At 36.2% G+C, this 26674-nt stretch overlaps 5 protein-coding genes across 13 annotated transcripts; 3 read left to right on the forward strand and 2 right to left on the reverse strand.

Moving 5' to 3' along the window:
* Positions 1-21: 21 nt before the first annotated feature.
* LOC127905608 (uncharacterized) lies at positions 22-5120 on the reverse strand. Its single transcript, XM_052454804.1, has 6 exons — positions 4911-5120; positions 4117-4300; positions 3951-4009; positions 2038-3846; positions 1149-1299; positions 22-1028 (listed from the first exon to the last, which is right to left on the reverse strand). The coding sequence occupies exons 2-6, from the start codon at positions 4232-4234 to the stop codon at positions 361-363; spliced, it is 2805 nt and encodes a 934-aa protein (XP_052310764.1). The 5' UTR covers positions 4235-4300; positions 4911-5120; the 3' UTR covers positions 22-360.
* A 5328-nt stretch (positions 5121-10448) lies between these two features.
* LOC127903886 (protein FAR1-RELATED SEQUENCE 11-like) lies at positions 10449-14302 on the forward strand. Of its 6 annotated transcripts, none has more exons than XM_052455489.1 (4): positions 10449-10774; positions 11395-12398; positions 12807-13250; positions 13326-14302. In XM_052455489.1, exons 1-4 carry the CDS (start codon positions 10732-10734, stop codon positions 14139-14141), a joined length of 2307 nt encoding a protein of 768 aa, XP_052311449.1. In that variant the 5' UTR covers positions 10449-10731; the 3' UTR covers positions 14142-14302. The 6 variants fall into 6 exon arrangements, with proteins under 6 accessions (XP_052311449.1, XP_052311450.1, XP_052311452.1 ...); XM_052455490.1 differs by having other exon boundaries at positions 11428-12398; XM_052455492.1 differs by having other exon boundaries at positions 10450-10844.
* A 2105-nt stretch (positions 14303-16407) lies between these two features.
* Positions 16408-18159, forward strand: LOC127905694 (uncharacterized). Its single transcript, XM_052455495.1, has 3 exons — positions 16408-17191; positions 17277-17530; positions 17626-18159. The coding sequence occupies exons 1-3, from the start codon at positions 17033-17035 to the stop codon at positions 18014-18016; spliced, it is 804 nt and encodes a 267-aa protein (XP_052311455.1). The 5' UTR covers positions 16408-17032; the 3' UTR covers positions 18017-18159.
* Positions 18160-20850: 2691 nt separating this feature from the next.
* Positions 20851-22035, forward strand: LOC7483898 (uncharacterized). The gene is made up of 3 exons (XM_002311369.3): positions 20851-21279; positions 21392-21486; positions 21609-22035. The coding sequence occupies exons 1-3, from the start codon at positions 20946-20948 to the stop codon at positions 21891-21893; spliced, it is 714 nt and encodes a 237-aa protein (XP_002311405.2). The 5' UTR covers positions 20851-20945; the 3' UTR covers positions 21894-22035.
* Positions 22036-22671: 636 nt separating this feature from the next.
* On the reverse strand, positions 22672-26674 carry LOC7483899 (uncharacterized). 4 transcript variants are annotated; one of them, XM_024607511.2, is made up of 6 exons: positions 26375-26674; positions 24412-26101; positions 23791-23904; positions 23537-23686; positions 23344-23413; positions 22672-23151 (listed from the first exon to the last, which is right to left on the reverse strand). In XM_024607511.2, the coding sequence occupies exons 2-6, from the start codon at positions 26086-26088 to the stop codon at positions 23135-23137; spliced, it is 2028 nt and encodes a 675-aa protein (XP_024463279.1). In that variant the 5' UTR covers positions 26089-26101; positions 26375-26674; the 3' UTR covers positions 22672-23134. The 4 variants fall into 4 exon arrangements, with proteins under 4 accessions (XP_024463279.1, XP_002312345.2, XP_024463278.1 ...); XM_002312309.4 differs by lacking the exon at positions 23344-23413 and having other exon boundaries at positions 24412-26096; positions 26375-26671; XM_024607510.2 differs by lacking the exon at positions 23344-23413 and having other exon boundaries at positions 24412-26184; positions 26375-26671.

Genomic DNA, 26674 nt, shown 5'->3' on the forward strand with positions numbered 1-26674 from the left:
TAGCAGAAAAACTTCATAGACTGATCAGTGGAATAAGAGAATTGGTTTTATAAAATGGAGCTCAAGTGATGGTCTCAGTTGAACCAGAGTTCACATTTTATGTATTATAGTCTGAACATTCATAAGCTGGCTCCTCCAATCCTCGATCTACAAGTTATGAACACTCTCATCGATTCACAAGCCAATAAATGAAGCAAATAATTAAGAATCTTATGAACATCCCAAGAAAAACACACTTGGGGATCTCCCTTGTACAATTCTAACGAAGCACAACCACTAGGTGTTTGTTCTCCACAAGCACAGCCACCATACAATTTCCCCAATCTCTCTGCACTGAATATTATCTCCCTGCTATTGGCATCAAAACCGCAAGATATCAGCAACAACTTCATTAACCAATGAATTAAATATTTGGCTTTCAAACTCCACTCCAAGTGCATATGCATCTACTTCAAAGTCCAGCCACCTTCCATACTGACTGCTCATGTCCTTGTCTACAAGTTCATCCACCATACAATCCCCCATCCTGCTCCATTCAGAGATCTCCTTGTACATATCTTCAGCTAGCCATTCCTTTCTTCTCACCATTGTTGTCCCTTTCACCCATGCTTTGTATCCACCACCAACATATCGTCTGCATCTCAAATCCAAGCATTCGCTTGCACAATCAAATAATACTTTCCGCTCTAGCCTAGCATCAACATCATCACTTTCAAGCATAATTTTTTTCCTTTCCAGCTGATGGAAGAGATGAGGGTTTATGATCTCGGAAGCCCGACCTAATGCCAAGTCCTGAAACATCGATTCGATATTGCATAGTATCTTCTCCACATATTGTACTTCCCACTTTTTTGATCTCACAAGGCCTGTCACAGCTAACATGATTGAATGTTTTCTAGCCACTGTTCCAGTTGATGTTGAAGAAGCAGAATCTGATAACTCCATGTCAGCATCAACAAAATGAACCCTCTTTGTAGAGCTCAAACTAAGAACTTCCTGGGTTTGAATGGATGAACAATGCTTGTTCCCTGAAATTATATTGCAATCATTTTAGCCTTGTTGGCATCAACTGGTACCCTTATGAAATTCTGAACGACTAAAAAATAAAAGTACATGTAATTAAAGATTGAGAAATGCACTGCCCTTACCTTCTGTGCTGCAACTATCCATACTGTCCAAAGAGCTGCTACTTTCAGTTGAAAAAGAATGTTCAAGAACAGAGACTGGACTAGGACGTCTACAATCAAGCAGCTGTCTGGAATCATTTGATTTGCTGCTACAGTCCATCTCATCAACTCCCTGATATGCAAAAGTTGCATCAACTACCCGCACATGAAATAGTGCTAATGTTGGCAATATTAACCTTTGAAACTACGTTTACCAACCAGATTAATAACGAGAAGAGGGGGGCTCCACAAAATCTAAAATGCTAACTTCACGGCATGAGTGACTCCTATGTTAACTTTTTATAAGAAGGTTACATGACCCCCTAATAATGCACTGTGAGTTACTGAAATACAGTTTTGGTCTTTTATAAGTTAAAAAACACGCAATAAATGCAGAATGATAAACCATAAGCATGAATTTGGAACTGAGCTCCTCTCCAGACTGAAAATGGAAAGCATAAGAAGCCAGCAAAAGAGAAATACATAGCATGAGAAAGGAAAACAGAAATATGTGAAATTCGAATCACATAAGCAGTACTATGAAATGAACACCAGGCTGGCCCTAGTAAAGATAGCTAGACATCCGACACCTTATCACGGTCTTACACGTTACATGCCACACAAGGAGGATTGAGGTAAACTAGCTGGCTCTTGGCACACACTACTTCAAGAAAGCAATATCTGTAGAGTTTTCTCATTTTGAGATTCATAGCAGCGGCATTTAAAATACGCACCTAAAACCATTTTTATCATATACTGAAAACTAAACAAAATTTCTTGTGCCTAGCAAGATATCTTCATTAAACTTTTACACACACACATAATTGGTAATGTTGGACTTTCTTTTTATAGGAAATTCAGAAATGTGCACCTGAAAAGTGTGTTTCAATCTGAGAGCTGCAGGATCAGTGAAGAATAAGGCCGAGGGAGAATCATAGCAGCTATCTGATTTATCTATGCACGAGAAACTTTGATCCTTGTTATCATGTAACCTTGGTGCAGCGCCGCCTGAACTAAAAGTGGATATAGAACTAGAGGACTCGACACCTTTAGTCAATTCCCTTAACTTTTGTTCCAAAAGAGAACTCAAAGCATCCCCTCCAATCACATTATATCCCACTGAAGATAGCTTCATACTATCTGTGTCAAGCAACAATCTCTTGCTACAATTATCCATACAAGAACCACTATTTTTCTGTACAGCCTGAGTAGGTGTTTCTGAACCAGGCATAGACCGTGTCAAGGGGGCTGTGAATGTAAACGAGACAACATCCATGCCTTTCCTTTTGCTTTCTTCTGCCCAACTAAAGGGCCTGTCAATAACTGGAGTAGGTTCAACAGCCTTCCGATTTCTGTCAATCAGCTTGTTATCAACAACCTGGTTTTTCTCAACATGCAAATTTCCATCAATTGATCGCTTCTTCCTGGGATTATTCGCCATACTATAGTTAGAATTCCCCTTCTCGCCTTCTCTCAAATCCAAGTCCAGCTTCCTAGATCCATTTTTGGAGCCAAAAGGCTTACCAGAAGTTTTGTGCCTCACAGGAGGATTCCCAGACAGAACTCTTTTACCCTGCAGTTTGGAAACCAAGGGCTTTGAAGGCAATTTGTCTTTATCCATTATGCAATTTTGTTTCTGGTTATTCTGCCTAAGCACACCAGATGTATTCTGTACTGGAGATCTTTTTTGCAAACTCTTTTGGACATTAGGTTGGCACTTGAAGGACTGGCTTGATGAAACCTCTCTCAGTTCTTTCTGGCCTACAAAGCCTTGACGGCTACTTGAATTCAAACCTTCTCTTCTCTGAACATTGACCTTTGCTTGGATTGCAAGTGAGATAGACTTTCCCTTAGTCTTTGAACTAGAAGAACCTTCATCAGTCTCAGAAAAAGCCCTGCAAGATGTATCATCTGATCCATTCCAGCTTTTGTTCAAAGACTGCCCCTTTAGATGCTTGGCAGCATTTGACTCAACTGGTCTTCGAGAAGTTTCTGCAAGTCTCAAAGTTTTATGAGAAACTTCCACTTTCTCTTTTGGTTCTCGAGTTCTCAAGGCTGCTGAAGAGGACCCAGCCAGAGGCATTTTCTGAGCAACCTCCAGTTTTTCTTTAAGATCCCGAACTTTCAGTGGTACTGAAGAAGACCCAACAGCAGGCATTTTGGGTTTGGCTGCTGCTTGGGGACCCGGCTCAATAATTTTTGCAGCTGCTTCCATTATGTGAGCAGCAGTTTTGTTCGGAATGAAACCAGGACTCTTGATTGGAGATAAAAGTTTATGGTGGGTAATTGGAATCGATTTGGCCGACTTAGGAGGCAGGATTTCAGTTTGAAACTTTTCAATAGGCCTGCTCAGGACCTTATGAGACTTAGACTCCTCGAAGTTTCTAGGAGGGCGATCCTCCTTGTCAAGCAGATTTCCTGAGTATGCGATTTGATGATCCTGGTAGTAATCAAAATTTCTACTGCCACGAGAAGCATCTCGAAGAGATTGAGTGTCAAAAGAAGGTGTAGAATTGGGCTCTGATAAATTAGATGTTGGCATGGAGTCCAATCCCATGAGCCTGGCTACTACCCCAGGGGCCCTAGCTCCATATCCATCATCATCAGTTACCGATGAAGCACAGCTATAATCACTGCCCCCTCTAATACCCGACCCTGCTCCATTTTCATCATCATCCATCTGCAAATGTAATTACAACTATTAGATACATCATCATCTCAAAAAATCGAATAGCAAGATAAACAACAAAAGATTAACAAATGGCCTTTAAGTCCACAGCCCACCAGATGAAGCCGAGTCATTGGCAAGCTCCCATCACTTCTCTTTCCTTGTTTTGAACGTTCTACAAAGAGTCAGATGAAGCCGAGTCATTGGCAAATCCATAACCAACCATAGAAGAGACTAATCTATACATGAAGATGTAGGATGTAAGGAAAGAGAAACTTATACCTGGTAAATCTGACTTGCTTGAAAACAACTTTTTCCTAGATTTTGCAGTCCAATCAAACAACTGAAAAAAACCACCCACGTATCCTCCACTTTTAGAACCTTCTTTCTCAATTCCCATTTTCTTAATACAAAAAGATCAATCCCTCTTCAGCATCTATAAGTGGAAAAAAATAGAAGGCTACACCTGCAATTTGATGAGATTGAAACATGGTTTAATCCCCAACTAAAATCAATTCCTTAATGCTTTCCACGAATAATTTACACTTTCATATGGACACTTCAAATCATAGGAAAAAGTAAAACTCATTAAACAAGTGAGAAATAAAATTAAGATTAAGGAAGCTCATTCATATAGCAATAAAATTACTAAATCTTAAAACTAAAATTCATATTTGGTTATAATTATCCATAACAGTCCATTTATATAAACCTATGTTTCTGAACTAAGACCCAGATATTTCAAGCAAATGGTACACTGTTCTAGCTTAGATTCAAATTTCAATGAGCTGCAATTTTCTCAGCAAAAACATATCATCGTATCAAAGATTAGGACTTTCAGCTAAATAAATAGAACCCACGAAACACTTTCACTGGTTATGTTCAACACATAGTCTATAATCTCCTAATTCAATCTAATTATAACAAAAGATGCTATAAAGATTAAGACTTTAGATTAACCAAACAAAACCCAGAGATTATTTTCACTTATTATCTTAAAAAATATTCCTGACCCAATCCAATTATATCTAAAAGGGTCTCCAGAGTTTGAAACTTGAAAAAAAAAAAAACTTTACATGAAAGCAACGAGGGAGTGATGATGTATATCAGCTAAAAGTCCTTGCACCCTTCTGTTCCCTTCTTCAAAAGCAAGTAAATCTCCTGAGAGTGTAGGGTTTCAGTGAGAGAGAGAAGTCACGAATGATTTTGCAGAGATTAATGGGAGACCGGGAGAGTGAAAGGTTGTGTCTTTCTCATCGGTGGTGTGTGTAGTTCAAATGCAATAAATGGACAGAGAACTTCAATAGCATTAGCTTATGTTATTTTTTTTATAAAAAAAAAAACAATAATTATTATTATTATTATTGCTGTTGTTATTATTTGAATGGTTAAAAAAATAAAAAAGAAAGTTATAACGTCTCTTTTTTTCGGGGAGGGAGTGATTTCAAATTTCTAAACGGGCAACTCAGTTTGAGTGACTCATCATTTGAAGGCTATGATAAAGTTATAATCAGATGTACAGGATAAGTAAAGTATTCCAGTGATCAATAGAGAAGTGGCTCCTTAAAACACGTGCCAGTCGGGGAACATTGGTGTAGAGAAAAGGTATGCACTGAGAGGGGACGCCAACAAGGTTTCGAAAAGTCAAGTACTGGAAGACGGATCTGCAATAGGGGGCTCCAGATCCATCAAGGGGGGGTGAATTATCGTATGTTGCTCGTATATTTACCTCGTGACATTTTTTTGAGGGATGTGTCGGTTCACATGTTGGTTTATTTTCTGTATTGCCATTTCGGATACAATGAAAGAGATAATTATTTTCCAATATTTGTTCATAACTAGAGTTTGTCCGTTTCTTGTTGAGGTGGAAAGATTTAATATTTGTTTTTTTCTTTTGAACATGAAATGAAGTTCGAAATCTCCTTCCTTGAACGTGAAAAAAAAAATAGAGATATTGGCCGAATATTTAAAATTCAAAACGAGAAATACTTAATCTTGCTATTATAAAAATTCCACAGGTGTTTAAACTGATTGAATTGGTTTATAAAACCTGTAGTTGATGTTTTGAGATCAAATTATTATTTTATGAGGTTTATTTGTATTTATATTTAAGGTTAAAATCACGTTGTATTTTATGATTTAACATGAATACTTAAACATTAAATTTTTATATAATTTTTAAAAATTAATTAAAGATAAATGAGAAATTGTTCTTATCAATCTATGAATAACAAAAATTTTCAAACCCAAAATAATTTTGTGGATTAGGCTATGAGACTGTTGGCTCATGAGTTTGAGTTTGAATTTAGTTAATGGAAAATGTTTTCTACTATTGAGTCGTTCTTATTTGATCGGTAATTTATTTTTAATCCCTAAAATATCTTAGTACATGAATATTAATTATATGATGAGAATAAATGTATTCATGAACATGTTTCATGAATTATGAATATTTATGAATTATGAGTAATTCATAGATTATGAATATTCATTAATTTTTTATTAATATTCACGAGCCATGAAAATTCATCGTAATTAATAAATATTCATAAATTATGAATATTCATGAATAATGAATATTAATATCTGGTTTATAAGTCCTATAAACATGTGTCTTGAATTGGTGAATTGTTGCTGGTTTTTCTTAGACTTGTTTTTTACTCTTTCTCTATATCATAAAGCTTAGATTTGGTATTTGTAGAGAGATATTAAGTATAATTTATTTGAGTTTGTTTGTCTTTTTTTATGAATGTAATTGAACAAGGTGTTGTTGTTGGAATTTTAAAAAACTTATAAATTAAGTTTTTTTACACCAAATTATGAGCAATAAAGTCTGAACGATAAATAACTAATAATCAAATACAACAATAAAATCTGATCAATTTTAAAGTGATTTAACAGGTAAGTACCCATATTATTTTTAATTTAAATATATATATTTTATTTTGTTAGTATGTATGTAAAGACTTTGATCTAAAATCAAATAAAAGTTTGAATGTATTCAGATTTATAGATTTTTATATTTTCATATGTTTACGTGATTATAAACTAAAGATATATTTTTTAATTGTTGAGTTTTTAGACAACACAAACCACACACAAACGAAAGGAATGTTAAAATGAGCATGAAACTATGCGGGAGGATTAATAATATTAACAAGTTCAGGCTCGAGTATGAGAGCAAATAAAGAGTAAAGATAGCGGGATTGCAAGATTAACGTGCCTAATTACCCATCAACACTTTCAGTAGTTAATGGTAAGTTTTTTTTTTTTTAACTGAACAAATCGACAAGCACGTGTGCCCACTGTATTATGAAATTACTGTTATTTAGTTGGTGCTCGTAGCCATTACTCATCATGCCAAACGAAAAAAAGAGAGGGTATTTTGCGCTGTTTTTTTTTTTTTTTATCAATTTATAAAGGTCTTGAGATTGTTGATTAAAATTCAATTTTTTAATTTAATTATATATATATATATTTTTTATTTTTTTAGAATTATTTTGATTTGCTGATTTTAAAAATAAAAAAAATATTTTAATATATTAAAAAAAACACTTTAAAAAACAAAATCTATCGTACCTCTAAACACTGTCCAAATTTACTCTTAGCATCTTAAGTAAAAAAAAGACAGACATACGAGTTTAAGAGGATGAATAAAAACTATTACGAGAATGTTTTGGAGTGTTGTAGCGGTTGTTTTTTAAAGTATTTTTCATTTGAAAATATTTTTTTTTTCCAAAGCAAAACTGATTGGAAAAACAAAGTGTCGGCCTTTTCTCTGTAATTTGAATCCATCTTGTCTCAACTGTGAACTAGATTTATTTTTACGTTTTTATCAATTTAAAAACCCAGCACCCAAAAAAATAAAATCTTTGGTGCTAACCACTACCCCCATGTCAACTGCGGTGCTTGTTTCAGAATCAGCTGCAACAAATGTGCTTCCCAGCCGTGGGCCAACAATCTATTCCTTAATCAGCGGGAACGAGTTAGCACAGCGTCGATGTAATTTCCTTGACGGTAGCTTGTGAAAAAGGAGCACATTCATCCGGATCCTTACATAACTAGGGAGCTTCATTGAAGACGTGGCTCTCTTCTATTGCATTTCCATGATATTTATGGCGCAAATGGTATTAATCTAAACTGTTGCATACTAAATAATTTTTTATTTAAAAATATATTAAAATAATATATATTTTTAAAATTTATTTCTAATATCAACAAATTAAAACAAAAAAATAATATATATATACACATCCAAAAACACTTTGAAACGCTGAGACAAACACCCCTGATTTGGGGCTGCACAGTAACTGTTTGGAATAAAGCAAAACAATGAAATTTTTTCCAGTCACGACTTTCAATAAACGAAAATATGTCTGGGACTGGTCCCATGTATTAGTGATTAAAACAAGCAAAAGCAGCTATTTATCAAGACCAAAGTCGTCTGATAATCTAAACTCGGCCGTTGATTTGAGAAATTGCATCTACGCGGCTCATGTGCGTTGACTGAGGTTTGACTCTTCCTTGCTGCGATAAGACATTAAAAAATGACACAAGGGTTTATTATTATTGAATCATTCAGAACAATTCCGATATTAAACTAGATTTTAGATTTTACGCATGCACGATACTGCGGGGTAATTTTCAAAGCTTTTACGATAATTAAAATAAATGTTTGCGAAAATTTTAATCTTGAAAGAGTAAATGTATTTTCTTAAGTTGAAGTCCTCATTCCTTGTTTATATATATTTTTTATCTTGACCAGAAATATCTTTTATTCATACAGACATTTTCTTAATAAAAATCAATTTTATAAAAAATATAAATAGCTTCGATTAAGGAGTGGAAAAAAACATTTTTGAAAGCAAAACTACCCTTTTTTTATTGTTTTATTTTTTTAACAAAACATTTTTTACTAATTGAATATTTTTTTAAACAAAAACTTATCATAATTAAAAACAAGTCTCAAACAAAAATAAAATATAAAATTACATCTTCATAATTTTTTATGAGGTTGTATGAAAAAAAAAGAATAATTAATCTATAAGAACTATATAAAAATATAACAATAAAAACATTTAATTCTCGTTAAACATTTTTTTGTCTCCTAAGAGAAAAGCCACAACATGATATTTTTTTTAAAAAAACCCAAGTATGTATTTTGTATTATGATACAAAGTATTTTTTAAAAGAGTTTTTCATTTAAAAATATATTAAAATAATTTTTTTCAGTTTTTGTTTTTATTTTTTATATTAATATATCAAAATCATTAGAAAATACTAAAAAACATCAATTTAATATTTTTTAAACCAAATATATTTTTAAATACTTTCAAATACAGTTTTAATGCAAAAACAATATGTACCCAAGAAAAATGAACATTTTTTGAGACTATTAATTTACATCTTGTCGATAAAGTCAGACCATCCAATTTGGGTGACACATTAAATCAGTTGGCTTTCAAATTGTATGTAAATATTTTTATCCTTTGCAGCAGGGCTTTTTTGAGATTGGTTTTTAAAATATTTTTTTTATTGAAAATATATTAAAATAATATTTTATTATTATTTTTAAAATTTACTTTTAATATTAGCATGTAAAAACAAAAAAAAAATTTGAATTAAAAAAAATTTAAAGTTTTTTTAAAAATACAGCTGTATTGTAAAAACAAACACAGATTCCGTCACGTTAACGCGCATAATTACAGTTTCCCCACGCTTGGTCATGGGCTATTTCGCTTGGAAGGTTGCGATTTTAAAGTTTCCCAAGGTCTGTGTTGTTGTCACCAATCAGATACCAAGTTTCTTTGGACTATTATTTCCTACATCAAGACTATAATACCCATGACTCCGTGGACCACCCATGTTCGGACTATATTCATGGAAATTTCTTTTTTTTTTTTTTTTTTCTTTTTTCTTGAGATTATATAACTTCAGCTGTGTTTTACAAGTGGTCAATGGAGGTTAAAATTTATCCCTAAGAGAAATTATCAAGGACGGATAATAGTTACCATTAAATTAATCACTAAATTACTTTTTAACATTTTATTATTTAAATTTCCCTCCTTATACCAAACACAACTTAGAAGTAAGGAATCTAATTTATTTTGAAAAACAAATCAAAGAAAAAGGAAATATCTATACCCACGCAAGCAGGCATCCCCAATCCATAAGGGTAATATTGGTAAATACCTATTTCATTACTTCCATTTTTTCCAGGTACATACTTCCAAAATCTTAAGCCGTATAGATCAAGTTTCCAATTATCAATTGCGTATTCTTCTTTAAGCTGAGATCGTGTTTAGAATTATAATAAATATTTTTATTTTGAAATATATTAAAATAATTTTTTTAATATCAACATATCAAAATAATAAATGAAACAATTCGGTAAGTTGGTTGGCCATCGATCCATTGTTATCAATCCAAAAAAAAAAAAAAAAAAAATAATAATAATGGATATATACTTTTCATTAATTTTACAAAAGAGGGAGCGAAAAAGGCTAAACAGACCCATAATACTTTATTTGGGTGGCCATCGATCCATTGTTATCAATTCAAATACCGGCTCGCCCGTGGATCTAACGAATTCCAACATTTGAAGCCCAAACACTTCAATCATGGTCCAGTCTAACGTACGCCACCCACCTGGGTTATGAAAAGCGAAACCCACAGGTCAAAAACACAGTGCAAGCCTCTGATTGCTTGAGTTGATTTCTTGCGCAAATCTCAGCAAACGAGGGAGGGCCCTACCAATCCCTACCCTACATGACAAAATCAAAACCCAAACGTTTCGATCCAACGGCCAGAAATCATGATGTGGCGTTGGACAATACCATGTATCATCACGGCGCACAATAGCAATCTCCCCTGTGAATAGTTATCGTTCTCCATGGGATGCGCTCTGCTCCCCTTCCGTTTAATCACCCGCCACTTTCAGGTACCTTTGCCTTTCTTTTGAATTCCAGGTTCGTTATTGACCGTTAAAATACTACTAAATCCAAACCCCGGTATGTATACACATCTACTTTTATTTGATTTCTGTACATCACAGTATTGTTTTTTTTACTTGCTTTATTTAATTAATCAAGGCGGGTTGGCCGTGATTTTATTGAGGACTTTTGGAGAAACGTTTTTGCTGGGATCGAATATGAATTTTTGAATGTTATGAGATTCATCCATAATTCTGAGCTCTAAAAAAGGGCTTTGATCTATTTTAACTGTCGTTCTTTTCCACTTTTGTCTTCAAGGAATAGCAATGTCTCATAAAAACTATGTGCCCGCATTTGTATCAGTGCTTATGCATTAATTGTTTGTAGATAGGCTATGATGCGCTAATGAATGCACTTACTAGGAAATATTGCAGTGGAACCAACAAGGGTTCGTGAAAATATGAAATCTAAACAGCTTAATTTGACGAGTGATATAATGTGAACTGCCTGCCGTTGCGAATTCTGGGTTGTGTGAAATCTTAGTTAAAATGTAAAAAGAAAAAAAGATAATAAGTGCGAGTTGTTTCATATGTCTAATTAAGTGGCTGGATTTTAAGTTTACCAACAGTTGCTCGCAGGTCTGATTGTAAAAATTGGTTAGGAATGTCAGAGGGAACAAATATGGTGATGGGGTCTTCTGAGGATGGGACAGATATATCTCAAGATGATAAGGGCACCACGGAAGAAACACCTGAAGACGCGATATTGTTACGACAGACTTCAGTAAACCTTGTCCCTTTCATTGGCCAAAGGTTTGCATCCCAAGATGCTGCTTATGAATTTTATTGCAGTTTTGCAAAGCAATGTGGCTTTTCAATCAGGCGTCACCGTACTCGTGGAAAGGATGGAGTTGGTCGAGGAGTCACGAGAAGGGATTTCACCTGCCATCGTGGTGGCTATCCACAGATGAAACTATCTGAAGATGGAAAGATGCAAAGGAATCGCAAGTCAACACGTTGTGGCTGCCAAGCATTTATGCGTATTGTGAAGCGGGCAGATTTTGATGTCCCTGAATGGCGTGTTACGGGCTTTAGCAATATCCACAACCATGAAATGTTCAAATTGAATGAAGCGCACCTCCTTCCTGCCTCTTGTACCATGTCTCCAGATGACAAGAGTCGCATTTGCATTTTTGCAAAAGCTGGAATGTCGGTGCGACAGATGTTACGATTAATGGAGCTAGAGAAAGGTGTGAAGCTGGGATGCTTGCCATATACAGAAATAGATGTGAGAAACCTACTACTGTCTTTCAGAAATGTTAATCAAGACAATGATGCGATTGATCTTATTGCAATGTGCAAGAAACTGAAAGATGAAGATCACAACTTCAAATATGATTTCAAAATTGACTGCAACAACAGGCTAGAGCATATTGCATGGTCTTATGCTTCATCTGTTCGATTATACGAGGCATTCGGTGATGCAGTGGTTTTTGACACAACCCACCATTTGGATGCCTATGACATGTGGTTAGGCATTTGGGTTGGAGTAGATAATCATGGGATGACTTGTTTTTTCAGTTGTGTACTTCTGCGTGAAGAAAATATGGAATCTTTTTCTTGGGCATTGAAGGTATGTATCTGTTGATCTGAGGATGGCCATTTTTTTTTATAGCCCAGTTACTAGCTTGTCACATGAGAGCCAAGTGGATATCTCAGAATCATAAGCTTTTTCATCTTGGCTTACCTTCCAATGTAGAGCTTACTTTTGACTGAGATGCCAAATAAAGCTTTAAAGACAAGAGAAAGAATTCTCATGTGATTTTTTTTAGGAATGTCTGTTCCAACTCCCATTGCATTTTGATGCATTACCTATTAGATTTTGATGAGATCCTCTGTGGGCTATATTCATGATCAATTACAGATGACTCTGCCATCATGCTGTCCTTATAATCACGGTGTTCTTTCCGCCCTTTCTCTCATGAAGTTCTGATTGTTTCTTGGTTTTTAGCTGTACCTAATATTCCTGATGTTTATGTAGGCATTTGTGAACTTCATGAATGGAAAGGCTCCCCAAACCATAATAACTGACCAGAACATGTGGTTGAAAGAGGCTATTGCTATTGAAATGCCTGACACTAAACATGCCTTTTGCATATGGCACATCATTTCAAAGTTCTCAGATTGGTTTTCTATACTGCTTGGATCATGTTATGATGACTGGAAAGCTGAGTTTCTCCGACTCTACAATCTGGAATCCGTACAAGATTTTGAGGAAGGATGGAGTGAAATGGTTGAGAAATATGAGCTTCATGCAAATAAGCACATAACTAGTTTATATGCATTTCGTTCATTTTGGGCATTATCATTTTTGAGGAATTACTTCTTTGGAGGAACGATGGATGTATGTCAGTCTGGCTCAATTACTGCTTTCATTCAGCGATTTTTGAGTGCACAGTCTCGGCTAGATTATTTTGTAGATGAAGTGAGTACATTATCTTCTGTTTCCTTTCCTTTTATTAATTTCAATAGCCTAACTTGTCTATTATCGCCTTTGCAGCTGGCTGATATTGTTGATTTCAAGCCAGAGTTGCCACAAAAGCTTCATAAAGTTTACCTGAAAACAGGTTCACCCATTGAATCACATGCAGCTTCTGTTCTTACTCCATATGCCTTTGGTAAATTCCAGGAAGAGCTCGTGTTAGCTCCACAGTATGCATCTTTTCCAGTAGATGAGTATTGTTTTCAAGTCAGACACCATACTCAGATTAGTGGTGGCTGCAAAGTCATTTGGGATTCTTGTCAAGGGAATATCAGCTGTAGCTGCAGTTGGTTTGAATATTCAGGCATCCTCTGCAGACATGTTCTTCGTGTTCTGTCAACCAATAACTGTTTCCAAATACCAGACAACTATCTACCCACTCGATGGCAGTGTGTTAGTTCATCTTCCACTTCAAGGATGCATTCTGAGAAAATCCAGTTACTGGAATCCATGGCTTCTACACTTATGGCAGAATCGGTTGAAACAGAGGAACGCCTTGATGTTGCTTGCGAGCAAATTTCCATGGTATTATCACATATTAGGGACCTTCCTACACAGACACACGGTGAAAGTGCATACAACTGCCCACCAGACTCCCTGATTTTACCAGAGGTAGAAGATTCTGGTGGAATAGGTAACTTTACTATTGAGAATCCTGATGATGCAATCACTCTAGCAAAGCTAAAAGATAGACAGCCCAGAGTTGGAGTTGATATTTCTAGAAAAAGAAGGCATCATTCTGGTCCTTGCTGTGGGCATTTTGGACATGATGCAACAGATTGTCCAATGACGAGAAGCGATCAAATGAATGGCACTACTCTAGGATACTTGTAGATTAGGATACTGGAGATGGTAGTTTTGGTAGAAACAATCAGATCACAGTTGTTGGTGTTCGTTTCTAAAAACAGTTCATCATTTATTCTTCCAAATTTTACATTGCAAAAATTGATTTCTCTCTCGTGAAAATATCTATGCATTGTTGAAGGGTTTTTACATTCGTTGAAGATGTAGCATGTCCACAGCCACATCTCATGATTAGTCAAGCCTGCGAAAGAATTCCATTTCTTTATCTTAAAATCATGGCATTCTTAAGCAAGTTGAGTATGTGCTAGAGTGAATTCCTACAAGACGGGTTATAAAATATTTGGATCTCCCCATTTCTAAAAGCCCCATCTATGAAAAAAGGCTTCTATTTTTATCCCTTCTGATTCGATTTTGAGGTATTTTCTGATCATTGTTTTATTCTCAAACTTCACAACCAAATGAAACTTTATTCGCTGGAAAATTAGGAAATCGAATGTCTCTGGGTTCAGAATACTTGAGCACAGGTATGGATCTACGAACTTGATTATTTGGACAGGAGAAGCTTTTATGTTTCATTTGTTGAGAATATTTTTAATAAGAAGTCATGTTCCTTCAAATCCATTGCCTAACTTGCATCCCCGTTTATTCGTCTAATTATTGCAGATGCCTTGCATGCTGCTTTCATTTTGTTTTTTGATGATTCACTTTCTTGGTTGATCGTTGCTATTATTTTCATCGACAGTGTTAACATCATAAATTTGACCTTGTTTCCCTATTCCCTTTGTTGCTTATGTTGGTAAAGTTGGTTACATCTGAACAGTTAAATATGCAAATACAGGTTTACTCGATGAGCCACAGGGGAACCAAAATCTTGCTTTCCCATATGCTTTACGTACTTGCATAATTTTACAACAATTGAACATCAAATTTTGCACCAATTGGTTTTTTTTATTTCACACTGCAAGCCATGCTGGTGATAATATACCCGTAGTAAAACTTTCTTTTGGTAAGAGCAAGTTAGATGCCTTTCCGAACTCCTTAAAGTTTCATGTATTTAGAGTGATTTGATCTTGTTCTTATTGTGATAATTACCTTTGTTATTTTTTTTTTACTGTACACCACAACACCTGCTTTACACATGTTTGAGATCTTATGATATTATACGTTGTGTTTTTCTTTTCTACACATCACCGTACAATCTAGTGCTTCTGCATCCCTACAGTAGATATTTCTACAATCTAAACAGTACAGTACATATATATACCTTAGTCGGACGAATCATCAGCCAAAGAAACCTTGCTTAGCCTGCTCGGCAACATGTTAGCACCATTGTTCTTGATTTTTCTTCCCTTGGTGCGATAATTCCTCGATCCAAAAAGTGCTCTCTGTGCAAGTACTTTCTCAAAATTAGAGTTGCTTGTGCTAGGCGTTTTGTTTGGAAGAATAGCTTGTTTGTTGCTGGTGGAAGCATTGAGATCACAACCAACATTGGCTTTCTCAGAAGACATCTCCTCCAGGATGCAGACTTGAAATGGAGGAGGACTGTGGGACTGATTAGGCAATCAAGATTGGTGAGTGTTTTCAAGTTTTATACATGAATTGATGATATATAAAAAAACAATCCATGGGAAGCTACTAAAGGAATATGTTGGAAATAAGTGGAGTGCGAGGGAGAAGCCATATTTGCGGGGTGCAGAAAGAATCTCCAATTAAAAATTCTTACCCATGGAATAAGTCTCCTTTATCTTCCGAGTTACGCAAATGAAGATGCACCAAGGCAATTATCCAGCCGTTGTTTCTTGGCTCTGAAAGTTCTCAGAGAGTACTGACGAGGTGCTCTTTTAACATGCACTTCATAGTTGATTGTTGAAAAGATATTTTGTTGAACAATCGTGAAGGGCCATTCAATTTCTGCCGTTTGTGAGCAAATGAAAACAACATAAAGGGGAACACCATGGGAAGTGCATACGTTGACAAGTTGAGTGTGATTAAGCACCATCTTTTTATGAAAGGAATTTGAATCAAAAGAAAACGTGCAGATTCCACTTCGAGTCAATTATACAATCCTTTTGACTCACCGGTTTCTGGTGATTTCAGAATCACTGGACTCTTCCCCGTTATACTGGTCCAGGGGTCGGACCAAGGCTAGTACTCTAACCAAATTATAAGGCCGAAACAGCCATCCAAATTTCTCTACATACCGTCTTCTGTCATCTGTTCCTTCCACTTCTGTGGTTTTTTCCAGCCAGCAAGATACTTCTTCTACTTTGATGTTTACAATAAGAAACCTTTATTGGACCGAGATTGATCAACAGGCTTGCCTTTAAGTAAAGTCTTGAGCTCAAAGAATCTGATGGGATGCCTATCTTTATAGTAATGAACTGTACAATATGCCAGCATCATTTTGCATCTGATATGTTCCTTGAGGACTACTCCTTCCGTTCGAACTAAAAAACCTCATTTGTTAAGATTAGATTTTCTGATCATTGGATTGAAGTGAATGCTAACGCCGTTCGAAACTTTTCGACGCTGGAAATGTTTCACACCGGCTCTGGATGAGCTGCATAAATAAATCAACAGAACACCGAAATCCACCTTGAGCCAAAGGTCTAGAAAAGAAGAGCGGATAAATGCACTTTGGGCTAAAGAAGACTCAAAGGGGAGAATTAGCAAACGCCCTTATTTTTATCGAGCAGAATTTAATTAGCTTTGAAGCAAAATCTTTTAGAGCCAAATATTCTTGTGTGAATACTTAACACTAAAGGCCAGAACCTGAGAATCTTTGGCCTTTAAGCAACCTTTGCTCCAAGCTATTCTGCATTCTACTGTCCTCTTTATGAAATGAATTTTGAAAATGTAGTTCTTATTTTCTTCTTCATCCTCTTGAACCTGCATGAATTGCAATCATCTTGGAATCAACCATGCCAAAAACAAGAGCAGTCACACATGCCGATATTGCACCAAGTCCTGGAAGTACGGATTTGGGTAGCAACACAGCTGCCTTCCTCGTGGTTTTTACCATAGCTTGTGGCCTATTTTGCTTCATTCTTTGCCTTATAGCTGAAGCCACTCGTTCCCAGGTAACCCTTAATGAAGATATCTTTGCACTGCACATTCCTTGAGAGCGATATTTGACATTTAACCTCATGGGGCATGGTTTTGTAGGTGACATGGGTGAACTCTGATAGTAAAGAAATTGATGACGATTCTCAATGTATATATACTGGGAGTGGCAGGACACCATTTTTGTGTTCTGCTATTGCATTTGTAGTACTGGCAGTTGCCATGGTGGTGGAACATATGTACATGTTAATTGCAGTGAGCAAAGCACCGCCTCAGGCTCTAGTTGCTTGGGACGCTAATTCTGCTTGTGCCAAGAGCATCACAAGGCAGGCAGGATTTTTCTTTGTTACAACCTGGTATGATCAGCCAATTTTGCTTCAAGTTTTGCAATTATCAGTCATCTTAACTCTTGCTAATTATGTCAACCATTGATGAACACGATTTTTAACAGGATATGCTTTGCTGTTGGAGAAATCTTGTTGTTAATTGGGCTAGGTGTGGAATCAGGGCATCTGAAGAATTGGTCCAGACCAAGGCCGAACTGCCTCATCATTAAAGAAGGCTTGTTCTCTGTTGCAGGAATCTTTGCATTGTTAACAGTCTTCTTTGCTTCTGGATTATACTTGACAGCATTGCGTGCACAAAGAATGTCCCAAGAGCACGAAAACACTCGGCGAGAAATACTCGAGGCCTCTGCCCTCTACGCGTCTCCGCCAAGGTCACCTCAACATCACATGATCACCGCCATTGCCAGAGAAAATCCAGTCGCCAGAGAGAATCAGACTCAAGAACCATCGTTCACATATCCACCAGCTTTCACCAAGCAGTTACACTTGGTGTAAAGCAAGAAAAGGATATGTAAGTTGGTGCTCTTGTCTGCTTAGCAAAGCCATAGGCAGAATTTAGAGGATCTATGGTGGCAAGTAATCACGAGGAAATGTATACATGTGCATGCGGGAAATTATGATTGGTATGATTCTGTAAATATGCTCTCCTAAAATTTTACAGGATATTAACCTCATAAGTGTTACGTGTTGTTTTAAGGAAAAAATATGGAAAGAAAATTGCAGTCATATATCTATCAGAGACCATATCAAACAAAATTATAACGATAAAAAACATATAACACAAACAAATTGAGTTCTTATTAATTTAAATAAGTTATATGATAATAAATAAATAAATTATTTTTTCATGAATGCGGACAATATATCCAGGGCTCAATTCAAAAAAAGATATTAACTATTGATGTGCAAAAGAGAATATCCTTGTAGATAAGAGGGGGGAAAAATCAATCATTGAAAAGCAAAAAAACAATAGAAATACATAATAATATTGTATATAATTCATAAACTAAATGAGATAAGATAACAAAAATTAAATAACGAGCAGCAGCACGAGACAGGAAGTAAAAAAAAGAAATAAATAAATCAGATCGATAAAAATGAAAGAGTAAAAAAAATTGATGTTTCTTTAATATTTTTATTAATTTTAATGTGTTGATATTAAAATAAAAATAAAAAAATTTAAATTTTTTTAATATATTTTTAAATGAAAGAAATTTCTTTTAAAAATCTTCTAAGAAAAAAGGATTGATGACAGTTTTCTTGGACAGCGACAATCAACCATCTTATTTGGGGATCTAAAGAATACTAGACGTTGACCTTTTGTACCAATGAACATTTATATTATAAATTATTTGGGCTAAGGGATACTGGCCCATGGTGCCCTCCTAAACCACGGGCCTTCTCCAGCGGGATTAAGAGCCCAAAAACTAGCTACTACAAGACAGAAATACGCCAGGCCAGGCCCACCTCATCAACTTATAGATCATATCCATGCTCAAGCTCAAACTATAAAGGACCCAATTGTTAGGCGAAAAACCTACACCTGAGTCACCTTCTCCGAGTGTAAGCACGACCTTGGTACCAAGATGAGAGATCACAGCCTTGATATCATATCTTAAGCACATTTAATTTAATAATTTGGTGTTTATAAAATTGTATATGCATATTATATTAACACACCACCCTTTTGGTCCAACTAATTTGTTCACCAATGATTATGCATATGATACGTGGCCGAGCCCCACTATTTTACGTGATTACCTATAATTGTAGCTTTAAGGAAAAACTCAATCTTATTATGCCGACTGAATCAGTCAATTGATTCAACTTATTTTAGTTGGTTCACCGGTTCTAGATCAGTTTTTTTATTTTTCAAAACTGAAATCTAGTTTGTTTTCAACGTTGTTCAGCATCTTGTAAAGAGCATTCCCAACTTTCTTTCCGAGCCTGAGTATATGCTTTCATTTGATTCAATAGAATGACAAGCACTCGAACAAGGTGTGTAAGGCATGATAGATCATAAATAATAACTGCACAGAATTGTAAGTAAATAAATTAGGACAAAGGGCAATGGATTCAGCAAGAGATCGAGGCAATAAAGCAAAAGACAGAGCGGAGTATTTGCACCGATAATTATTAGCTAAAATTCCTTATTTTAATGGTAGAAAACTTTGACAATTAACCATAGACACTGGAAGAAAACAAAAAAATGAAAACTATGCCACTCCAGATATTATCCTACAAGCAGACATGCAATTTAATGAAAGGACTTCTTACCCCGTCTAATTAACTTAACAAAGTTAGTGAGGGTGGTTGAAGCTTGCTCGAGAGAAAAAATGCAAGACTTTTGTCAACTTTGATCAAAAGTAAGCCTATGCATGTCCCAGGGCTCCTCTTTAATTCATCTTCTAATATTCGATCTAAGGTAAACAATGTTTTACTTTCCAAAACTGCATCATGAGCTTGATTCATGAGTTCATAATGCATCGATGTTCTGTGAAATGATGGAGCTCTCTAGCAGTTAGCGTTTGAGGCAAGTTTGGTAAATTACATAAAACAGAACCTTGCATCAATATTGTCCACAGCTACCTAAATATATACCCGTCTTTTTATTGATCATTGCCTAAGGTCGGTGACGGACTCTTTAATATCCTTGGCATAATAATTTCCATGATCTCACCTGATGAGCAATGCTCATAATAATTACCTAAGAGGACGGTATCGTATGTATATAGTTCAAGAGCCAGTTTGCTTGCTATCAAGAAAAATTCGGGGTTTTTTTTTTAGAGATCATCAGTTCGAGTTTTATAAATTTCAGGGTCATTAGAGACTTATATGGTCGTTAATTTCAGAACCTGTAAGATTAATCAAGGTACACGCAAGTTAGTCCAGACAACCATGTTAATAATAATTAAAAAAAACCATATTAATCGAGCAGGCAACAACAGCAGTATCATGCACCCCCGTATATAATATAAAATTCTTTCACTTGATTTGATCAACACATGCCCATATGATCATGTAACGATACTGCCAAGACACTAGGCATGGAATTATGAAACATTAGAGTTGGAAAAAAGAGTGGAAAGCACATAACTAGCAAAAACATTTGATTGCTTGCATTAACAATAAACATGCCACATATATTGTGAAATATATTGCATAAATAGCAAGCTGGTCAAATTTGAGAGCAAAGGGTCTACAGCTTCATGACAAGCACGTTCCTGAATAGCCCCACGGGTGAAAAATAAAAGAAACGAAGGACCAACATGATTAAATAACAAAAGAAATGTATAAAAGAAAGGAAAAGTATAGCATAAATTATAGCCATTTGGTTCAGCAACGGGCAATTGGCCAAGATTGGCACAATCTTCTTCTTCTTATAATTAATAACTGGTGTCTTCTTAACACCCCATCTCAGGAGATGGGCAAGATAGACACAAGATTACCAGGTTTCTGTCTAAACAGGATCAAGCCTCGTGTTAGAGTCCGCTCACCACCTATACAAGCCAAGCCTAATCTGAATTCTACTAAAAATGATCAAAACAATGAGAATCCTGACAGTACTGTTGTTGGAGATCAGGAGAAGCCTGGGAATTCGGAGGGAAAACCCGTGGAGTTAATCGGTAGGAAAATCATGATAGTGGTCGATTCAAGTATTGAAGCTCAGGGAGCTTTACAATGGGCACTCTCTCACACTGTTCAAAGCCAGGATCTTCTTATTCTTCTTCATGTAACTAAAGAATCTTCTAAGCAAGGTTGGTCTGCATGGTGTTATTATTATTATTATTTTTAAATCTTCTTCGTCATGGGATTATTAGATGTATTTTTAGACAATTAAACTGAGAAGGGTTTAACATTTGACTGCAGCCACAGGGACAAAAACCCGCAAGGAGAGAGGAGCTCCAAGGGCCTGTGAACTTGTAAATTCTGTGAAAAATATGTGTCAGTTGAAGAGACCTGAGGTAGGTATGATTAATTCAATTTTGCTAGCTTTTTTTGTCTTGTTTATAAATGTACTGATTGATTCAATTTTGCTAGCTTTTTTTGTCTTGTTTATATATGTATAAAATGTGGCATACTGCAGATACAAATTGAGATTGCAGTGGTGGAAGGAAAAGAGAAAGGTCCATTGATAGTGGAAGAGGCCAAGAAACAAGAGGTGGCACTTCTAGTTTTGGGGCAGAAAAAGAGGTCCATGACATGGCGGCTGATCATGATGTGGGCAAGCAATAGAGTCACCGGTGGTGTGGTGGAATACTGTATCCAAAATGCTGATTGCATGGCAATTGCTGTGAGGAGGAAAAGCCAAAAACATGGAGGTTACTTGATTACCACAAAGCGTCACAAAGATTTCTGGCTTTTAGCTTAACCTAGCATTTGCCTAAACATGTATGCAGCATATCAATTTGATGTTTCCCCTTTCATATGTGGAGTTTTTGTTTTGTTACATCGTTTGTAAATCAATGATAAATTCTACTCTGCTGAGAAATTATGAAAAAGATGGAGATTGGGGTGTGAATTTGAAAAAGTAACGTGCGTCATTATTCAGGGCACCTGCTATGATGGCTAAGGGAGACACAATGGGGTCCCTCGATTCCTTTGGACCTCCTCCGTGTGCTACAGTAACCGGCTAAAGCACATGGTTCCCGAGCTTTTTCGATGATGGCGAGGATCTGTTAGTTAGGCCATGGACCATAGCTGGGGGCCTCGCCTTTATCCACCTTCAACTGCCATTGTTGTCACTTGAAGATAAAATACCAGTTACGCATATCCAAGTTCATACTATCGAATTCGTAAATGCAACTTCAATGGGAACAACTGATAATAAAATGGTTGACAATGTAGGATTAATTTTCGCTGCACTCCCTCGAAGGTCCCTGACTTTCTTAGAGGAGTCAACAAGTCAGAATGAACGGCGTAGGTTTAAGCTAGCAAGGGTTTGAACTTTGAGTTCATTCAAACCCAGCAGTTTTCAGGACGACAATTGACAGTTGTCAACTCTTATGGCCAAGTGGGTTAACCTAATAATTTGGTGTGTTCGAGTCCTAAGTTGAGTTGAATTTATATGACAAAATGTAACACCAGGGCAATCTTATTGACATCAAATGTAACACCAGGGCAATCTTATTGACATATATGCACCAAGCTTTACATGTAAAATAGCTGCTGAAGCAGAGCAGCAGTTGCATTTTTTTAAAATCATTATCCGACATCTCACTCAGTCAGTATCAATGAATATTCAACTATGCTAACTGCAAGAGACAGTATTGCTACTACCGGGTATCAGACATGTAATTTCCTCAAAATATATGACAAAATGCTACAAACCCTATTCTTGACAGACCCGCAAGTGTAAACAACACCTTTAAGACAATAATTTCTCTAATCGGGTAATGTTATAACTGCTTCACAAATATGAATGTGCAGAATTCTTTAAATGGTATTTTGACCTTAAATGGTGTTTTGACCTTTTATTAGCACTAGTAACATGAAGTGGACAAAAATTTCTCCTTCATGCGGGAAATAAGCTTAAATTTTTCCTCAGCCTCAACTTGCCGACGAATGTCAGTTTTTGACGCGCGGTCAGGATGAAATTTTAGCAAGGCTCGCTTATAAGCTGCATGCACCTGAAATGACCACTAATCACTATTAAAAAAGATTATAACATAGACACGCACAGAATCAAACAATATATAGTGTATTTCTGGCAACTTCTCTAAAGCTGTCTGAAATGAATGACATCGAACACACATGGGTTACAGTATAAAAAATATAAAGCATAAAGATTATGATAGGTCAATTAGTTTAAGGTAATATACATATCTCAAAATGTAAAGCCATCAGTTCAGGTTTCTGAATTACAATCTTCAGTAAAAGCAAAATTGGTGGCTGCCAGGACCATCAGAAACATGGATCAATTCAACAAGTTACAGAGACTTCACTTGTATCATGTGCATTGATATGATTCCGAATTCAGGTGGTATAATCAGAGTGCAAGAGAATGTAACTTACCTGATTTGGCAAGGGTTGGAAACCACCTTCCACATGGATTCCCAAGCCACGAAGTAAGGATGCCATGTTAATGCAGGTAACCTCCAATCTATAAAGCTCCTTCCTTACTTCAACACGAAATCTCTCCTTGATGTTCAAATTCTCTTCATCCTATATTCACCATCAGATGACAGACACATGGATTTATAAAAGCTGGTTTCAAAATGAGTAATGCTGAAGAGTTAAATGCAAGTGATGAATATATGGAATCAAACCTTCTTTTGTGTCTCTCTCATTTCTTCCACACGCTGTTTTTGCCTTCTCTCCATGTCCAAAATACGCAAAGTTTCAGCTTTTCTTCTCTTCCGCAATCTCTGAGCCTCTTCTGCCTGAAAAGGAACATGCAAATTGCAAATCAGATGAAATATTCATTTACTTAAAAGCATTCTAAAGTCAATTGACATCAAATGTATATTTTTATACCAAAAATCAACTTGAACGTCTTCCAATGCAACACTAGAAGGGCTCCCGTATGGCATTGAAGGTGCACCAAAAACAAGGCTTATAGTGGCTAGAGATTTCAAAACCATGGGTTTTATGTGTGTACCACACACACACACACACACATATATATATTGTGCGCGCGTGGGGGGGGGGGGGGGCAGAAACCAGCTTCAAAAGAACCTGATTTTTTACCCAACAGCAATTCCACTTGCATAGGCAACGCACGATAAGTGCATTAAAATAACATATAAATGTAATGGAAGTTAGTTGATAATATTTGTGGTAAGTCCAGCCTCAATCTTGCACCCGTGTGTAATTAAATATTAGAATTATGTTTCGGTAGCACAACACAATGCTCGGCGGCAAATCAAGGAGCTAATATATGAATAAACCTGAATCTGTAGCTGCTGCTGTCTAGCAGCCCATTCTTCTTCCATTGCTTGTTTGTATTCTTCAGTCTCCTTGAGCTTTTCTCGGTCATTGATTATATCCTTTACAGCATAAGGAAAACGAGCACCAGGTAAAGCACATAACGGATCCCTTTCGTGATGAAGTTGACTGCTGGATGCAAAATCAGTACACACCTCCTTTCCTTCTGCAGAATTTGATGTTCCTGGCCTACCTAGTCTGTCGTGACATTGTGAAGACTTTTCCCTGGCAGCTCTTTCAACCATTTTCTGATGACCAGATTTCTCATCACTGACTTCTTGTGTAGTACATGAAGAAGCTATAACATTTTCAACCACTTTGTCCTCAGATGATCGAGCATAAGACACAAACTTCTCTCTGCATTGTGCCTCATTTGAAAGAATCTTGCAACTAGATGGCACCTGAGTAAATTCTTTATATTCCTCCTTTGAATCAACTTGACTGTTAATAACATCATGTTTCTCACCGAGAAAGTGACCATCAGGTAAAGAAGCATCTTCATTCAAAACACTAGCTTTCCCATCATCTGAGTGCAAGTTAGGTCCACTTTGGTCATTTGGAAAAGAATGCCCTGTCGCAGTGTTTTGTTCCATATCCTGAAAACATGCTCTTCTATGATGATACTGTTTATCATCCTTTTCTTGATTGGACCATGAAGAAGGCCCTGGAGGAAACCTAGTGCCAAGGCCATTTAAAGTTCGAAACTTGTTATAGGAAGTACTACTATCATCCATGGATCTCTCTCCTCCACAAAGATCATCGCTCTTCCAATGAAAATGAATATTCTCATTTGTTCTTGATTTCTGTGGCCTTGAAAAGCTTTCACCTTTCTGGTTATAATTTGCAAAAGGATTTTCCATCTTGGCACTGGAAGAACAACCACCCAGAACTCCATCTCTAGTGGAAGTGGAGGCACAAGTGTTCACTTTCTCAAAATTTACATTTTTTGAACTAGAGCAAACAGAAGGATCTGGATTTTGTTTAGTTCTGTTTTCTACTTCAGCATTTGGATGAACATCACCGTGGGAACTGCATGGACTAGCCTGGTCATCCAGACCTTTACAGGACTTGGATTTTCTCTTCAGGGAAGCCTTTTCCCACTGTTCTCGAACCTCTCCAAAAGATCCTTCCATGACTTCACAGTCAGAGGTGCTATCTTCAGACGAATCACTCTCGGAATCTGAATCTAAACCATAACGTTTTCTGGAGGGAGCTTTCTCAGGATAAGTTCTATTGCACTTTCTCAACTTGAACACAGGCCTATTCTCCTCAGCAACTCGACAACCATCAGCATCCCTATAAACAGATTTCCCTATACAATCAGAGGCAGGACTGCTGTGACTAGAAGTGCCATCACTATCCAAGTTACCATCACCTTGCGCATTAATTTCATGATCATCCACTGTATCATCATCATCATCAATGCTTATTATGCACGGAAAACTTCTTCCTTCTCTAACAACATTAGAACCTCTTAATTTCTGCTGTAAAGACTCCGGGACATCAATGATAATAACATTATCAAACTCATCATCACTATCGACATCAATCACAACTATATTATCAAGACTCCTTGTCGTTCTCTTTCCAGATCGAATTCTACGTCGAGAATAATCTCTCGATACTCCCTTCCCTTTCATTTCATCCACTGCTCTGCAACCAAAAAGGTATGCATCTTTAATTATAGCCAGAAAAACTTAGGTGGTCTTTCTAATTCATGTCCTAAATCAAAAACCCTAAAATCAAATAACCAACAAAATACAGCAGTATCAGACCCTAAATGAATCAAACTCACTGAGCAAACGGCCAAAAAAGAATAGAAAAAAACCCTAATCAGACATAATCCATATCACAATTCCATTAATAAACCCATAAGAAATTCAAAATTAATTAAAACTTCAATAACAATTCATATACCGAACTTACCATTCACGGGAAATCTTCCTCTATTTCCATAAAACCGAATCAACACGCCATGCTAAAGAGTTAATTTTTTTTTTACTTCTGGTGTAGTAGAGGTAAATGCGTGTTCCCAGTTTCGAAAGCTTTTGTGCGAAAAAGAGAATTTCAATTTTTTTCAAGTTCTTTTTTTGTTTTTCGCTAGATCTTCGATTCAACTTACCAAGCACGACTCTCGTAGCTTTGTTTTCGTGGGTAGGTCATAGTGCGTTTTAACGGGATCGAATATTTTAAAAAAATATTTTTTTTATTTCAGGTCAAACGTAC

This window comes from Populus trichocarpa, chromosome 8 (assembly GCF_000002775.5).
Source record: "Populus trichocarpa isolate Nisqually-1 chromosome 8, P.trichocarpa_v4.1, whole genome shotgun sequence".
Classification (NCBI taxonomy): domain Eukaryota; kingdom Viridiplantae; phylum Streptophyta; class Magnoliopsida; order Malpighiales; family Salicaceae; genus Populus; species Populus trichocarpa.

Bases quoted from the DNA above. Each gene is read 5' to 3' on its own strand.
- LOC127903886 (XM_052455489.1), top strand. From the start codon at position 10,732: ATGCGCTCTGCTCCCCTTCCGTTTAATCACCCGCCACTTTCAG. The intron at 10,775-11,394 runs GTACCTTTGCCT...GTTTACCAACAG, and splicing joins TAATCACCCGCCACTTTCAG to TTGCTCGCAGGTCTGATTGT. The intron at 12,399-12,806 runs GTATGTATCTGT...ATGTTTATGTAG, and splicing joins CTTTTTCTTGGGCATTGAAG to GCATTTGTGAACTTCATGAA.
- LOC127905694 (XM_052455495.1), top strand. From the start codon at position 17,033: ATGCCAAAAACAAGAGCAGTCACACATGCCGATATTGCACCAAGTCCT. The intron at 17,192-17,276 runs GTAACCCTTAAT...ATGGTTTTGTAG, and splicing joins CTGAAGCCACTCGTTCCCAG to GTGACATGGGTGAACTCTGA. The intron at 17,531-17,625 runs GTATGATCAGCC...GATTTTTAACAG, and splicing joins TTTTTCTTTGTTACAACCTG to GATATGCTTTGCTGTTGGAG.
- LOC7483899 (XM_002312309.4), bottom strand. From the start codon at position 26,088: ATGAAAGGGAAGGGAGTATCGAGAGATTATTCTCGACGTAGAATTCGA. The intron at 23,905-24,411 runs GTTTATTCATAT...GTTCCTTTTCAG, and splicing joins AGCAGCAGCTACAGATTCAG to GCAGAAGAGGCTCAGAGATT. The intron at 23,687-23,790 runs GTTTGATTCCAT...TGGTGAATATAG, and splicing joins TGAGAGAGACACAAAAGAAG to GATGAAGAGAATTTGAACAT.
- LOC7483898 (XM_002311369.3), top strand. From the start codon at position 20,946: ATGGGCAAGATAGACACAAGATTACCAGGTTTCTGTCTAAACAGGATC. The intron at 21,280-21,391 runs GTTGGTCTGCAT...ATTTGACTGCAG, and splicing joins TAAAGAATCTTCTAAGCAAG to CCACAGGGACAAAAACCCGC. The intron at 21,487-21,608 runs GTAGGTATGATT...GGCATACTGCAG, and splicing joins GTCAGTTGAAGAGACCTGAG to ATACAAATTGAGATTGCAGT.
- LOC127905608 (XM_052454804.1), bottom strand. From the start codon at position 4,234: ATGGGAATTGAGAAAGAAGGTTCTAAAAGTGGAGGATACGTGGGTGGT. The intron at 4,010-4,116 runs GTATAAGTTTCT...GACTCTTTGTAG, and splicing joins AAGCAAGTCAGATTTACCAG to AACGTTCAAAACAAGGAAAG. The intron at 1,300-2,037 runs GTGCACATTTCT...TTTGCATATCAG, and splicing joins GATTGAAACACACTTTTCAG to GGAGTTGATGAGATGGACTG.